The sequence below is a fragment of the Stegostoma tigrinum genome, chromosome 28, assembly GCF_030684315.1.
Source record: "Stegostoma tigrinum isolate sSteTig4 chromosome 28, sSteTig4.hap1, whole genome shotgun sequence".
Taxonomy (NCBI): Eukaryota; Metazoa; Chordata; class Chondrichthyes; order Orectolobiformes; family Stegostomatidae; genus Stegostoma; species Stegostoma tigrinum.
In genome coordinates, this window is record NC_081381.1 from 15,969,613 (window position 1) to 15,985,921 (window position 16,309).

General features: G+C 43.1%; 1 protein-coding gene across 12 annotated transcripts in view; it reads left to right on the plus strand.

Annotated features, from left to right (window-relative positions):
- Positions 1 to 3,037, plus strand: part of eno1a (enolase 1a, (alpha)) — a 73,689-nt gene extending 70,652 nt beyond the window's left edge. For all 12 annotated transcript variants that reach the window (XM_048561245.1, XM_059638110.1, XM_059638109.1 and 9 more), the window contains one exon: positions 1,829 to 3,037. In XM_048561245.1, the coding sequence (XP_048417202.1) occupies positions 1,829 to 1,898 (70 nt within the window). In that variant the 3' untranslated portion in view covers positions 1,899 to 3,037. The remainder of the gene's footprint in view (positions 1 to 1,828) is intronic.
- The last annotated feature ends 13,272 nt before the right edge of the window (positions 3,038 to 16,309 follow it).

A 16,309-nucleotide genomic window follows, 5' to 3' on the forward strand; every position in this document is an offset into this window, starting at 1 on the left:
CTGAATCGTAGAATGGTTACTGCACAGGAAGAAGCCATTCAGTCCATTTTGTCTGTGCCAACCTTTTGTGAGGGAGATAAGCCAGAATGCCAAATAAAAGTCATTGTCCTCTTTGCTATCGTTGAACAGGGAGCTGCAAACTTGGTTTAACATCTAATCAAAAGGAGACAATTGAGCACTGGAGCTAGCATGATTTCCTGTTCAGGTCATAAACACATCTTGCCACAACTAATGGTTCAATTGATAAATATTCTGTCTGAACACAAGGTACTTGAGACCATTAGGTACAGCTGGTCTCAACTGAGTTGAGTGGACTGCACGGTGGCTCAGTGGTTAGCACTGCTGCCTCACAGTCCCAGGAACCTGGGTTTGATTCCAGCCTTGGGCAATTGTCTGTGTGGAGTTTGCACATTTTCCTTGTGTTTAGCATCGGTTTCCTACCATAATCCAAAGATGTGTAGGTGAGGTGGATTAGCCAGAGGAAATGCGGAGTTGCAGGGATGAAATCTGGGTGGGTTACTCTTTGGAGGGTCTGGGCTGAATGGCCTACTTCTACAACTTATATGAATTAACTGAGCTCTAGCAGGTGAGTTGTAGGCTTTCAACAATTATGCTCTGTTCACCCTAAGGATGGGAAAGAGTTAATCAAACTGGTATCCTTTTCCTGAGATAATGGGAACTGTAGATGCTGGAGAATCCGAGATAACAAAGTGTGATGAAGGGTCTAGGCCCGAAATGTCAGCTTTTGTGCTCCTGAGATGCTGCTTGGCCTGCTGTGTTCATCCAGCTCCACACTTTGTTACCCCAGGTATCCTTTTCCTCATAGACGGTGATCTGTTTCCTAAAGTAATTTCTGGTCCATCTTCTTCTCCTTTGTTCATTTAAATGTCTGGTTTGGACAAGATAAAGCAGGGTGATTATAGTTTAACGTATGAAAATGGGAAAGCTGTGAGAGAGCGTATGGTCACCGATGAAGCTTTATCCCACTATGTTGCTGATTTTGGTTAGTGTTAAAAAAAATTGTCTTCTGTGGTGTGGTTCTCTTTCAAAGCAGAGAAAGCAAAAGAGGATTATTTAATGTATGTGTTTAAAGTCATGTGGGTCGTAAACAGTATTTTTATATTTGCTGTCCTCCCACCAGCTGATAATCAAAGGGCAAAGATTTGTGGTAATTGGGGAAATAACCAGTCATGACAAAAAGGGGGAAAGTAGTTTGCATAAGGACCGGTTAGGATTTCAAATGCACTGCCTGGTAGTGTGATGGAAACCAGTTCGCAAATGGCTTACACAAAGGGAATCGGATAAATATTTGAAGAGGTAAGAGTTCCCAGGGATGTTGAGAAGGGGAAAGAAATTGCAGGGATACAGAGGAGAGAGAGCGGGAGTTGGACAAGTTGCATTGCTTTCCGAAAGAAGCAGATCAGACTCGAGCAGAACAAGTAGCTTCTTTTTGTGCAGCCCCATTCTACAATTCAGGAATTTGAATTTCTTGTTTGACCTACTAATTTGCAAGGCTAATTGCACATTCTTGTGCCATATATGTTAAAGATTAACACAAGTGTTTCAGTGACCCTCAGTTGGCAAATGTATAATTAGAAATTAGGTTACCCTTAAGCTATTGCTAGTGAATCCTTCTCAGATAGTTTTGCTGCTGCCGCTTGATCAAAAAGTAGTGAATGAATAGGATTTATTCAGAATTGCTTTCATAGCCCTATGTCTTTAATTCTGAGCACTTTCCAATTGTGCTGCGGTATCATGACGGTTATACCAGTAAGATGACAACACGTTTAGTAAAATGTTCACTTGTCACTAAAACTTCTTTCAACAGAATTGAAGAGGAGCTTGGGCAGACGGCTTGCTTTGCTGGCAGAAGTTTCCAAAACCCTCTTGCCAAATAAACCAGGCAGCATGTTTTCTGTCAACAATCCAGTGTTTAGAGCAGCTTTCACTTTGATCCTCCTGTACCAGCAGAATTGACATTTGTTTTTTGTACTGTCATTGTTGCAGAATTACTGTTCTGGGAGAGGAAAAGGAAATGTGTCAAGTTTTTTGATGTGTTCTTTTCTCGAGAGAAAAAAAATAAATGCAAGGCTTAAATCATCATGTGCATGTGCTGTGCTTAACACAAAAGGCTGTCCAGATGTTGAGAGCTAAGTGTCTCCAGGCTATGTTAAATGTAAATGAATTAAATGTTCCTGCTCTTGTGACATTGCATTTGTTAGGTTAAGAATCTCTGTGATTTTGTTTTCAGAATGCTTTGCTAATTGAGCTTGCACTCATCATCACCATGTCCCTTCTAGTTGGCCCAGTGTCTGGTACAGCACAGGGATTGCTCTTGGTTTGGTCAGTGACCCAGGTTGAATCAGCTGATCTCAAATTTTGTCCCCACTCGCTCCATGATGACCTGGCATGCAGCTTGTTGGCCTTCACATCAACCAGGCTTGGCTCTGATGTCCTTCATGGTTGATCATCCTGCCACCACAGATGCTCTATCTAGGTTTTGTGCAAGATACCAAAAACTGGGGTCTGAAGCTGACGGAGGCTGAGAAGAACCCCAGCAGTCAGATTGCCAGTTTCTTGGCACCTCTGAGTCATTTTTTTGCATGAGCAACATTCAGGCACCCGATACCCACCTGCAAGTGACAGGGAGCTGGTCAGGCTTTTAGTTTAGAATACCAGCGGCACATAGGCCATTCTGTCCATCATGTTTTCTCCCACCTCTCTCTAATGAGCAGTATGATTTAGTACAATTCTCCTGTGTTTTCCCCATATCCACGTACATTGCTTCTATTGAAATACACATCTAATGCCCTCTTGAATGCCTCAATTGATTCTGCTTCCACCATACTGCCAGGCAGTGCATTCCAGACCTGAACCATTCATTCTGTGAGAGTTTTTATTTCTCAATCACATTTGCAAATCACTAACTTTGCACCCTCTTGTTTTCAATCTTTTTATGAGCAGGAACTGTTTCTCTTGATAATGGGAACTGCAGATGCTGGAGAATCCAAAATAATAAAATGTGAGGCTGAATGAACTGTTTCTCTTGATCTCCTTTATCCAATCCTTTCATGATTTTGAAAACTTCTGTCAGATGTCCTCTCAGCTACCTTTTCATCAAGGAGAGCAGTCCAAATCTCTCCTCATAATTAAAATTTCTTACCCCAGAATCATTTCCTCTTCTGCACTCCAGTCGAAAGCATTCACATCTTCCTATAGTCTGATACCCAGAGCTGTACAAAATTCTCCATCTGAGATCTAACAAGTGCCTTGTATAAGTTCAATATAATATCCTTGCTGTTGTACTTTAGGTCCCTGTTAATAAACCATTCAGTATTCAAGGCTTTATTCTCCAATTGTCCTGCCACCTTCACTGATGTATTCCTCTGCTCCTGCACTCTCTGAAGGATTGTACAACTTATTTTGTATCATCTGTTCATGTTCTTCTTATCAAAATGCATCACCTCACCATTGAGGATTGGTTAACACACAGAACACAAAATCAGGATTAATGGATCTTTTTCAGATTGGAAAGATGTAACTAATGGAGTGACGTAAGGATCAGTCCAGTCAATGTGGTCAAACCAAAGTTCGATAGTGATTTGGTGGAACTTCATGACATTTCAGTTCTATGCCAGTAGAAATAAAATCTTTGCTTTTTTTGTGAGTTTGGTAATCTGTGGTGCAATTTATGGTGACTTGGAATATTTTTAAGCTGCGATCACACTGTTCCTCAACGCCAGCTAGACTTGCATCCTCCATGCATGACATAACCCTCTCTCTTCTTCCTGCCAAAATGTACTCCTCCACTTTACATGTGGCCCATTCTGCTCAATCTGTCCACCTGTGAGAGCCTTCCCATCCCAGGAACCAAATTGGTAGACCATATTGTGCTCTGTCTAAGAGTCATTATGTATCTTCTCAGGGTACGGAGACCAAACAGCCATTGCTGTTCCCTTCCTATCCGCAATGATCTGAAGTTACATAGCGACAGCTAATTCACTTGGTATTTGAAACTTTAAGTGAGCGTTCGAACACAGGTACAGGTAGTCCCCAGGTTGTTTCTCGAGCCTGTTCCTAAGTCAATTTGTACGCAAGCCAGAACACAATGCAGGAGCCATTCATAAGTACAGGAAATGTTAATACGTCACATCTTTAAAATGACACCCCTGTATGTGGTCATGTTTGTAAATGCAAGTGCTCATATCATGGGGACCCCTGATGTTGAAGGATACACTTTGCCAAGCATTCATTCCAATTATGAAAGCATTAGGTGATGAGTTCCCTCCAGTGGCTGTTAACAATATTGCAACATGTTAAAAATGGTAAAACAAGTCAACTCATGATTCACAATTATTGTATCCAACGGTTCATTTTAGTCCAGTCTTCCAATGGTCACTTGGAAAAAAGACAAGTTATACATTATCTGATGACGCTTAACAATCTAGATGAATTAAATGGTATAAAATTGGAAGAGTGTCAGAGGTCTTGTAAGAAATAGCTCAACATTGAGGAGCTGTGGACAATCTTTTCAACCTTGTACTTGCAATTGCATTCTATGAGTAATGATGTTCATATCATCTCAGATGAGTGTATAAGTTGAAGGTTATTGAAACTCATTCTTCCAGAGAGTCAGTTGAGTTAGAACATTGAATGTTTATGAAGACTTTCCGCTTGGCAGGTTGATATAGTTCTGAATTTTAGCAGTCCGTTATCAATCACAAAGTTGTCATTGCTTTAATCTACAAAGGATGAGCAAAAACAAAATCAGTTTGCATTTTTTCTAATGAAGGGAGCACTTAAATCTCACTAACAATTTTTTGAGCTTCTAAGGAGGCCATTTGACCTATCATGCCTTTACCCACTCTCTGAAAATGCTACCAATTAATCCCAATCCCTTCTTTACATCGCTACAAATGTTTTCCCTTTAAAACAGAGATCAGTTCTCTTAGTAAAATAAATGTTGAGTCTGGTCCATCACAACCTGAAGGACCTGGCTTAATTTAACAGCTTGTAAACCAACCAGCTCTCAGTTTTTGGTACATACACACCAAACCGCTCATTCTCCTTTCTGGAGATAAGGGTTATTGATATTATCCTGTGGTATTTTAGGGCGACTATTAGCTTGATTTCTTCTGTTCCCATTCAAGGATATTGAGCCCCTTTTTGATCCCTGAAGCTATCCCAGTTAATTGCAATTAACTTGTCATGGACCAGGGACATACCCTGAGTTCTTTCTGACATCAAAGTGATAGTCATCGAGTTATACAACACGGGAACAGACCTTTCAGTCCAACCTATTCCCAACAACCAGATGTCCTAAAATGATCTAGTCCCACTTTCCAGCATTTGGCCCATATTCCTTCAAAACCTTCCTATTCCTGTACGCATCCAGATGCCTTTTAAATGTTGTAATTGTACCCACCTCTACCAATTCCTCTGGCAGCTTGCTCTATGCTTGCACCACCCCCTGTGTGAAAAAGTTACCCCTCCGGTCCCTTTCAAACATTTTCCCTCACACTTTCTACCTATGCCCTCTAGGTTTGGGCTCCCCTACCCTGGGAAAGAGATCTTGGCTATTCACCCTATCCATACCCCTAATGATCTTATGAACTTCTATAAGGTCACCCCTCAGCCTCCAATGCTCCAGGGAAAGAAAGCTCCAGCCTATTCAGGAACAAAAACAGAAATTGCTGGAAAATCTCAGCAGGTCCAGCAGCATCTGTAAAGAAAGAAAGCAGAGTTAATGTTTCAGGTCCAGTGACCCTTCCACAAAACAGGCTTATTCAGCCTCTCCCTGTAGCTCAAATCCTCCAGTCCCGGCCACATGCTTCTAAATCTTTTCTGAACCCATTCCAGCTCAACAATATCTGTCCTTTAGCATGAACTCCCAACTGCTACACTCTGTGCACTGGCCAATGAAGGCAAGCATGCCAAACACCTTCTCCACCACAACATCTAACTGCAACTCCACTTTCAACAAAATAAGAACCTGCACTACAAGATCTCTTTGTTCAGCAACACTCCCCAGGACATTACTGTTGATGTATAACTCCTGCCCTGATTTACCTTAACAAAATGCAACAACTCACATTTATCTAAATTAAACTCCATCTGTCACCCCTGATGAAGGTCCTGTTGTAGTCTGAGATAACCTTTTTCACTGTCCACTTCACCACCAATTTTGGTGTCATCCGTAAATTCACCTCTTATATACACATCCAAGTCATTTATATAAATGGCAGGAAGCAGTGGGCCCAGCACTGATCCTTACAGCACACTATTGGTCACAGGCCTCCAGTCTGAAAAGCAACCCTCCACCACCACCCTCTGTCTTTGAGCCTACCTTTGAGCCATTTTTGTATCCAAATGGCTGGTTCTCCCTGTATCCCATGTCACATAACCTTGCTTGACCTAACTAGTCTACCATGAGGAACCTTGTCAAACACATTACTGAAGTCCATATAGATTACATCCATTGCTTTCCCCTCATCAATCCTCTTCGGTACTTCTTCAGAAAGTGCAGTCAAGTTATTGAGATTTGATTAAAACTGAAAGAACTGTGGATGCTGTAAATCAAGAACAAAAACAGAAGTTGCTGGTAAAGCTCAGCAGGCCTGGCAGCATCTGTGAAGAAAAATCAGAATTAACATTTCGGGTCTGGCGACCTCTGTTCTGCGGAAGGGTCACCAGACCCGAAACGTTAACTCTGTTTTTTCCTTCACAGATACTGCCAGACCTGCTGAACTTTTACAGCAACTTTGTGTATTGAGATATGATTTCCCATGCACAAAGCCATGCTGACTATCCCTAATCAGTCCTTGCCTTTCCAAATACATGTAAATCCTGCCCCTCAGGATTCCCTCCAGCAACTTGCCCACAACTGATGTCAGGCTCACCAATCTATAGCTCCCTGGCTTTTCCTTACCACCTTTCTTAAATAACAGCACCAAATTAGCCAACCTCCAGTCTTCCGGCACTTCACTGATTTGATGATACGAATATCTCAGCAAAGGGTCCAGCCCCATCTCTTCACGAGCTTCCTACAGAGCTCTGCGATACACCTGGGGATTTAATGTGGAGTTCCTCCTCAACGGCAGTTATTTCTCTTCTCCACTTTCCACTTCCTTACTTCTCCCCGATTTTAGCTGCTTAGACCTTGTTCTTTGGAATTCCTTTCTGGGAATAAAATAGTGTTTCTGCTCCTTTTATAACACATCTTAAAACCTACTAGAATCCTTACAGCGTGGAAGTAGGCTATTTTGCCCATCAAGCCCACACCAACCCTCTGAAGAGCATCCCATCCCACCCCATCCCTGTATTTACCATGGCTAATCTACATAGCCTGCACGTCTTTTGGATTATGAGAGGAAACTCACGCAGGCACAAGGAGAACGTGCAAACTCCACACAAACAGTCGCCCAAGGGTGAAATCAAACCCAGGTCCCTGGCGCTATGAGATAGCAGTGCTAACCACTGAGTCACCATGCCACCCATTACTCTGAAGAGTGTAGCTATCCTGTTTAATACTTTGCCTGTTTGCGTCAGAGCTATTTTCTTCACACTTCAACAATACCTTGAGAGATACCCCTATATTTAAGAAGTTTTATAACAGCATTAGTATTCCCATGCGACCTTCTAATTTAATAAACAGATTAGTACCTTCATAGTGGTTCTGTAAGGCAATTTTGATGTAGAGACGTAAATGGCAATACTAAGGCAGATAGCTTGAAAGGATCATATTCTTAAAAGTAGATGGAGTTTTAGGGAAGGAATTCCAAAGCTTGGGAACAGCCATAGGCAGTTCACCAACGATAGAGATATTAAAGTTGATGCTAAAAAGAGGAGTGCAGATATCTCTAGGGTTGTTGGAGATTCCAGTGAGAGGTGCCCACGACAGGCTACAGAGAGGCCTGAAAACAAGGATGACAAATTTTAAAATGCAAATATGGCCTGAACTGGTGCCAGTGCAGCTCAGTGATTAAAATGTATGTTGTTTGTGCAAATTCACCACCTTCATCTATTAGAGAGTAGCTAATTTGACATTCTGATTTCTAAGCCAAACAGGAGTTTGGCAAAGGAAATGATGTGGTGTTCTGCTGTTTTGACTCTTCCATGCAATAACTTTAGCTGAATGACCCTTAACGTGTCTGTCTCAAAACATGCCAAAGTGTAGAATAACCAACTGAGCCTGCATACAGTTCCAAGTCACTTGTTTTGTTCACTTCTCAAAGTGAAATAATAAATCTTTGACTGACGCTTCCTGTGTTTACTGAAACGGAGGTCAGGCTTAAATGTCCAGAAAATACTTTTAAACAAGGTGTTTCTGTTTGCTAAATACTGAAATGTTGGATTCCACCCATTCCAAAACTGCTTAATTGGTGCTGTAATACTAATCATAGTGACTGAACGACTTAGTCTGTTGACATTTTACAATAAAGATCATTGTGAACTGGTCTGCTTTGCTGTATTTCTTCATGTCCTTAAACTTGTTGCTTCTAAGTCCTCCTCAACCATGCACTCTGCTCTGCAGTCTCTGCAAGAACGACATAAAAGAGTGGTTTATGTGAACAGCAAGGATTTATACGCAGATTTATCAAATGAGGAGCTAAAGCTGTTTCCTTTAAACAGCAGGGGTTACACAGTCTACCCAACTGGATGACTTTGCAGTGGTGGCCACCTGTAAAAGTGTAAGATTTAATTCTCTTTTTTTTTTAATCCACTTGTGGGACATGAACGTTCCTGGCTGGGCCCAATATTTACTGCCTGTGTCTGACTGCCCTCGAGAAGGTGGTGTGAGCTGCTGCCTTCTTGAACCTCTGCAGTCCATATGTTTTGCCGTGATTGACATTGAAATAACTCCACAGGGGCTGGTGTCCTGTCACTGAGTCACCCTTTATTTACATGTAGAAAGTTGTTGACACTGATCCAACTCCCTCAGAGCTAGATCTCAGATTGAACAGGATGTCTGGCACTCCTGTTGATATCTGTCAGCTCGAGCTCCCTGATTGGACCAGATTAACCGCCCCAATCAGGGAACTCATGTTCTTTGAGGTCCACCTGGCTGACCCCAATACAATCACTGCATCCTTCTAGGGTGTTTAATCATCAGGTAAGGTTCTTCCAACTCTGCCTCAATACTGGCAGTATGTAACACACAATAGCTCACCCCTTGCACCTGGAAGAAATTCATTCTTCAGGTGGCAAAGGTGTCATTTCAGGTGAAATCTGCTGAGTCCATCTCAGATTTGGAGGTACCTTCAACGTTTAATGGAGAGGGAGAACCCAGAGGTTCTGGAACAGTCAGAACAGCTGTCGAGGAGCAGGGCATATTTTCGCTCCTGCACCGTTTGCAAGTTTTCAGCTTTCAGATGGTCCACATGCTTGTACAGGACTGTTGTACCTACCCGAGCTTCATACATCACTGGACCTGGCCTTGCATCAACCATGCCTCTTACCCATACAGCATCATTTCTGCGGTTCCTATGCCACACTTCATCCCCCGAAGTAGCGGAGTCTTGCGTCCAGCATTCATGTGCCTGGTGCCATTTCACTTTCCTCCCAGATCCAGGAAGATCAGGTTTAACCTGGTGCAAAGCCTTCTCCCCATTAGCAACCCTGCTGGAGCTATCCCTGTAGTTGCATGAGAAGTGGCCCTATGATCTGGGACAATTTGGTGATAATGGGAACTGCAGATGCTGGAGAATCCAAGATAACAAAGTGTGGAGCTGGATGAACACAGCAGGCCAAGCAGCATCTCAGGAGCACAAAAGCTGACATTTCGGGGCTAGACCCTTCATCAGAGAGGGGGATAGGGAGTGGGAACTGGAATAAATAGGGAGGGGGGGGGCGGACTGAAGATGGAGAGAAAACAAGATAGGTAGAGAGGAGAGTATAGGTGGGGAGGTAGGGAGGGGATAGGTCAGTCCAGGGAAGATGGGCAGGTCAAAGAGGTGGGATGAGGTGGTAGGTAGGAAATGGAGGTGCGGCTTGAGGTGGGAGGAAGGGATGGGTGAGAGGAAGAACAGGCTAGGAAGCAGAGACAGGCTGGGCTGGTTTTGGGATGCAGTAGGGGAAGGGGAGATTTTGAAGCTTGTGAAATCCACGTTGATACCATTGGGCTGCAGGGTTCCCAAGCGGAATATGAGTTGCTGTCCCTGCAACCTTCAGGTGGCATCATTGTGGCACTGCAGGAGGCCCATGATGGACATGTCGTCTGAGGAATGGGAGGGACAGTTTGGTATCTGGTGAAGATGCAGGCTGTTTCTTTAAACCTGCTTTCAAATCTTGGACTGTTCCTACTGCCAGACCATTGAATGATGGGTGATATGGAGCTCTCGTCATATAGTGAATACTGTTCAACTTCAGGAAATACTTAAATTCTCTGCTGGTAAGTGATGGCCCATTACCTGTGACCAGGAGTCCATGAATTGCAAAAGACATGCGCAATGTTTTTATCATCGTCCCTGTTGTTTGGCAAATGAGCTCTATGCCGGTCCAGCAATTTTTTGTGGGCACCCACAATAATTAAGAACACTGAGCCCATGAAAGGACCTGCATAATGAATGTGGAACCGAGTTCCAGGGTTTACCCAGACATTTCCACGAATGTGGTGGAGCTGCTGGCGGCAAATTTTGTCCTTGTTGGTCCTCTGGGCACTGCCCCCCCCCCCCCCCCCCCGCATTGCAGTTATGTCTGCATCTAATCCTGTCCCCCAGCTATAACTCCTCACCAACATCTTCATTTTGGATACCCCTGAATGACCCAGGTGGAGTTCAGCCAGTATCTAGTGGTGACATTTCCTCAGGGTAATCAGTCTTGCACCCCACGGTTATATGTTGTTCTCTACTGTGATCTGGCCTCACTGAGTCAAAAGAAGTTTCAATTCTGGTTGAGATGGCCCTTTGGTATCCCGCCTCAAATATTTCAGTCCATAGTCTGATATTGGCAGCTGTGACTGGAAGGGCATCCAGAAAATTTAAAGCCATTACGGACTCTTGCCGTGGTGGTAACACCAGTGGTATACCTGCCAATGGGAGGCAGCTCAATGCATCCACATTTGCTACTTGGCCTCCTGCGCACTTTTAAGTGTGTAGTTATACACACTTCGTATTTGAGCCCACTGCAGAATCCAGCCTGAAGCCATTGGCAGCTGCCCTGTCCTCTTTAAGTAGATCTTACAGGGATTTATGGTTCGACATTATTACAAATTTATGTCTGTGAAAGTTTTGGTGGAATTTTCTGACTCCAAATATGACTGCCAAGCCACACTTCTCAATCTTGGCGTATTTATGCTTTACATTAGCTAAAAAGTCCTGGGTGCATAGGTTATTGGGTATTACTCTCCATTGAACCTATGAGCTAATACCACCTCGATTCCATACAGGCAGACAATTTTGCATGTCAATACCCGATCTCACTTGGGATCATAGTGTGCCACCACCTTAGAGATTGACAGCTATTTCTTCACTTTGTTGAAAGCTATGCCTTGGCTATGCAACCATTTCTAAGGCTGACTCTTTTTTAAGAATCGATGCAAAGGTGCCAGGATGGAGGCCCGGTTAATGAGTGAGCTTTCTGTAATAATTCACCAACCCAAGGAAAGACCTAAGCCCTGATATAGATGTGGGAGCTGGGGTACCTTTGATCACACTCACTTTATCTTCCAACAGTTCATGTCAACTCTGTAGCCCAAGTAGATCACTTGAGGAAGTGGAACACATATGTTTCCCTTCTAAGGCGTACACCCACCAGGGAGAAACATCTATAGACTATCTCCGAGTTCTCTAAGTGCTTCTTATTGGTCTTCCCAGTTTTAGCACATCAATGGGATAAATGGCAACCTGGAGTAGACCTAGTAAAATTTTTCCATCACCCATTGACAAATTGCACAGGCTGATGATAACCTAATTGGCAATGTCACGTAAACTGGTACAAACCCTTATGGGTATTAATTGTAGCCTTATTCTGGAAATGCTCATCTATCTGCAATTGCAAGTACATTTGTCAAGCATCATGAAGGACAGCACCTCTGCCAGCTTTCCTCTGCTGCATAAAGTGACTTATCATTTGTTTAAAATCCCCACAAAACAAATCCATCAGGCATGACAATCGGTCCAAACAATGTTACCCTTTCTGCAGTCTGGACCGATTTGATGATTCCTTCACTTTCCAGCCTTCTGAATTCTGTGCCTACTTTTGCAGATAAGGCAACTGCACTGGGCCCCTTGCAGAATTCTGGAATTGCTTCCTGGTCAACATGCGAGTTGGCCTTGGCTCCTTTGATAGTGTGTCGACCTTGCTGAAAAACCTGTGGGTATTTCATTAGGACTTCACTCAGGCACCCATTTTATAATTGAAAAGTGTAGAGCCAATCTCGGTGAATCTTTCTTAACCAATTTCATCCCATCAAGCTTGGGCCTGAGCCTTTTACTGCAAAAATGGGGAACTAAACCAGCTGCTTCTCACAAGAGACCGGAATCAAAGTTGTACCCTTAATCTGCAGAGGCTTCCTGGTACAGCTTTTCAGTCTAGCCAAGGTCTTGCACAAACTTAAGGGTTGGTTTCCAGAACAAATTTTGTTAAAGACTGGTGCTGCAAGCACTGAACTGGCCACATTGGTACTGACTTCCAATGGAAATGCTTTACTCTCGTTGCCACTGAAATAACTCCACAGAGGCCAGTATCACATCACCAAGCCACCCTTTATTTACATGTGGAGAGTCCCTAGCACTGATCCAAACTCCTCAGAACCAGGTCTCAGAGTGAATAGAACCTTGGACACTCTTGTTCTTATCTGTCAGTCAGGGATCCCTGATAGGGCCAGATTACCAGCCCCAATCAGGGAACTCATATTGTATGGGGTTCACCTGGCTGACCTCGTTGCAATTACTACAGATACAACTGAGTGGATGAGTGGGCCATTTCAGAGGGCAATTCAGAGTCAACCACATTGTTGTGGGTCTGGAGTCACATGTAGGCCAGACCAAGTAAGGATCGTAGATTTCCTTTCCTGAACAGATGGCATTTTCCACCCCAAAAAATCAGCAACAGTCTCATGATCATCGCTAGATTCTTAATTCCAGACATTGATTGTATTCAAATTCCACCCTCTGCCATAGCAAGATTTGAACACAGGTGTCTGTAAGATTAGCTGAGTTGCCTGCATTAATAGTCTAGCAATAATACCACCTGGCAATCACCTCTGTTGCTATGTGATGACGTGGAATTCAATGTTGCTCATGATTCTTGGTCACATGACACCTGATCAAATGACTTTTGCCCACTGTTTGCCAAAGCCACTACATGTTTTCACTATTACAAAGTCCCAGAGTTCATGCCAAGTTATAAAAGTAACTAGATCACATTTATGGAAGCCTAGCTTCGGGTGGTGCTGGGGAGGAGGGGTGTTGGATATTGGATGAAAGTGCAGCTCAGAGCTCGGTGAAACACCAAAGCTTGTTCCTGGAACAAGTAAACACCAGTGCACATCACAGAACTGCATGAAGTCTCTTTCCAGTTTGTCATTTTCTCTCTCTCTCCCTCTATTCCTTCAACAGCTTTTTATTTCTTTCTCTCTCCATTCCTTCAATAGCTTTTTTTTGTTTTTCTCTCCCTCTCTTTCTAGTTTGTGCTTTCCTCTCTCTTTCTTCCCTAGTTTGTGTTTCTTTCTCCCTCCCCCCTCCAGTTTGTTCATGAGGGGGATGGTTAGCTCAGTTTGCTGGATGGCCGGTTTGCAATGAAGCATAATACCAACAATCCAGTTTCAATCCCACTGTGGCTGAGGTTACCACAAAGGACACGCCTTCACAACCCTTCCCCCTCACTGAGGCCTGGTGACCCACTCTCTGGTACAGTGGCTACTTCTTGGTTTTACCCCTCACTCCTTTAGATTGTATTGTGCTCTCTCTATGTCTCCCTGTCTCTCTCTCTCACTCTCCTCCACCTCCAGTTAATGTGGTTGTCCCACAGAAGCCCGAGACAATCCTGGTGACGTTTCATTGTCTCTGGACCAAGTGTAAGGGTGATAGCAATGCAGCTGAGTTCCAAGTAATGAGGACACGTGACTTGGACACAACTGCCACTGGCGAGCTGGGAAAACTAGAATCTACCCCTCCACTTACTTGGCTATAGTTCAAGTTGGTGATAAAGGTTAGTTTTTGAATCTTTCAAAACTGTAGGGACTTTAAAAATAAAACAGAACAACTAACACAATATAATTAAATGCATAATACTGTGGAGCTATGTAATAATGATAGAAACTACTGGAGAAACTCAGCAGATCTGGCAGCAGCTGTGGAGAGAGAGAGAGAGAGAGAGAGAGAAAAGCAGTTAACATTACTGATTACAAACACAAAATCCTGGACAAACTTTCTGTGGTGAGAGAAAAGCTGTTCATGCAATTCAAAATGTAAACACAGATTTTCTCTCCACAGATGCAGCCAGACTTGCTAAGTGACTGACAACAGATGCAAACAGAACTAGAAAGTGTCGATCGGCCCCTGTGAAAGAATCAGGTAGTGGGACTAATGAGCAGCTTTCACAAAGTGGCACAGAAACAATGGGTTGAATGAGCTCCTTTGGTACACTGAGGTTAGATGTATTACTTCTACTTAGAGGACTGGATTACCAAAGCTGCAGACCATGCAGCCTTGAATTCTGAGTGTCATTGTAAGACACTATGATGTTGGCTGCTTTGAAAGGTCTTCAGAAATGCATTTCCTTACCCTATTTCAAACCATTATCTTCCAAATTTTAAAGCTTTCCTGTTGCTTTTGAACTTAGACAGTGGTGTGAACATTTTGAACCCCTACTTCCTTGCTCCTCTGCTTGAGCCCAGCAGTAAGTTGGCCTTTCATTATGATGCAGGATATCACAACACGCCTGATCCTGTTCTCATCCAACACGTACACCACACCCCAACCTCCACAGCAAGCAGTAAATCATTTTCAGTGCTGACCCTAACCGTAACCCTAACCCTAACCCTATCATTTTCCCATAACCTGAATTCCCAAAACATACAAGCACACAGGACCTTCCCAGCTGAGCATAGCTCAACAGTAAACTAAACTGTATAAACTATAACAACCCATTCACAAAGTTTTCTGAACAGGTTGTAAGCTTTTTGCAGTGCATTCACTTGGAAAAGTATTCTGCGTTTGTAAATTCCTTCCTGAAGTCGTCAATAACTTAAAACATGTTCTCAGCTGTCACCAATGTTCTCTTCATCCAGTAAGTGCATCTTATCCTCCACAAAATCCCTGTCTGCAGCTGAGAGATGGCATACCTTCGATTCAGTGTCTCCTTCCTTGACACACATCTGACTTAGATCAAACCAATTGTTTTACATTCATCGTCACACCGTGAATGAAGACTATGACCAACATCTAACAAAATGCAAGGTTTGAGAAATTACATTCATGATATCCAGCCCTTGATGTAACAATGTCAGGATTACAATGCCCTGTTTCTTATTTAAAGTTGGTGTCACAGAGTCATAGTTACTGAGCTGTACAGCATGGAAACAGACCCTCTGTCCAATTTGGCTATGCTGACCAGATATCCTCAATTAATCTAGTCCAATTTGCCACATTTGACCCATATCCCTCTAAACCCTTCCTATTCATGTATCCATCCAGGAGCCTTTTAAATGTTGTAATTGTACCAGCCTCCACCACTTCCTCTGGCAGTTCATCCCATACACACACCGCCCTCTGCGTGGAAAGGTTACCCCTTAGGTCCCTTTTAAATCTTTGCCCTCTTACTATAAAGCTATGCCCACTAGTTTTGGACTCCCCCACCCAGGGAAAAGACCTTGTCTATTTACCTTATCCAGGCCCCTCATTATAAACCTCAATAACATTTCCCCTCAATCTCTGCAGCTCCAGGAAAAATAGCCCCAGCCTATTTGTCCTCTCCCTCTCGCTCAAACGCTCTAACCCCGGCAATATCCTTGTAAATCTTGACTGTTTACATTGTTGCAATCAATAAAAATGACAATGACTCAACACAAATTGTGGCACTAACATTCTATTAACAACAGCGAAAGCTTGTATTTATAAAGCACCTTTAATGTAATGCAATGTTGCAAGATACTTCATAGGAACAATATAAAATTAAATATAACTCTAAGCACATAAAGGGATATTAGAGGTTAAATATTGGTTTCAAGGTGGTAGCTTGATTCAGTAAATTTACCAATTTCCTGGATCCATCTAGCTGGACAAATACCTTGAAAGACATGACTTGGGCTTGGGCAGAGGCCTGAACATAGGAACAGATCAGAGTCAGGCCTACCAGGTCTGGAAGC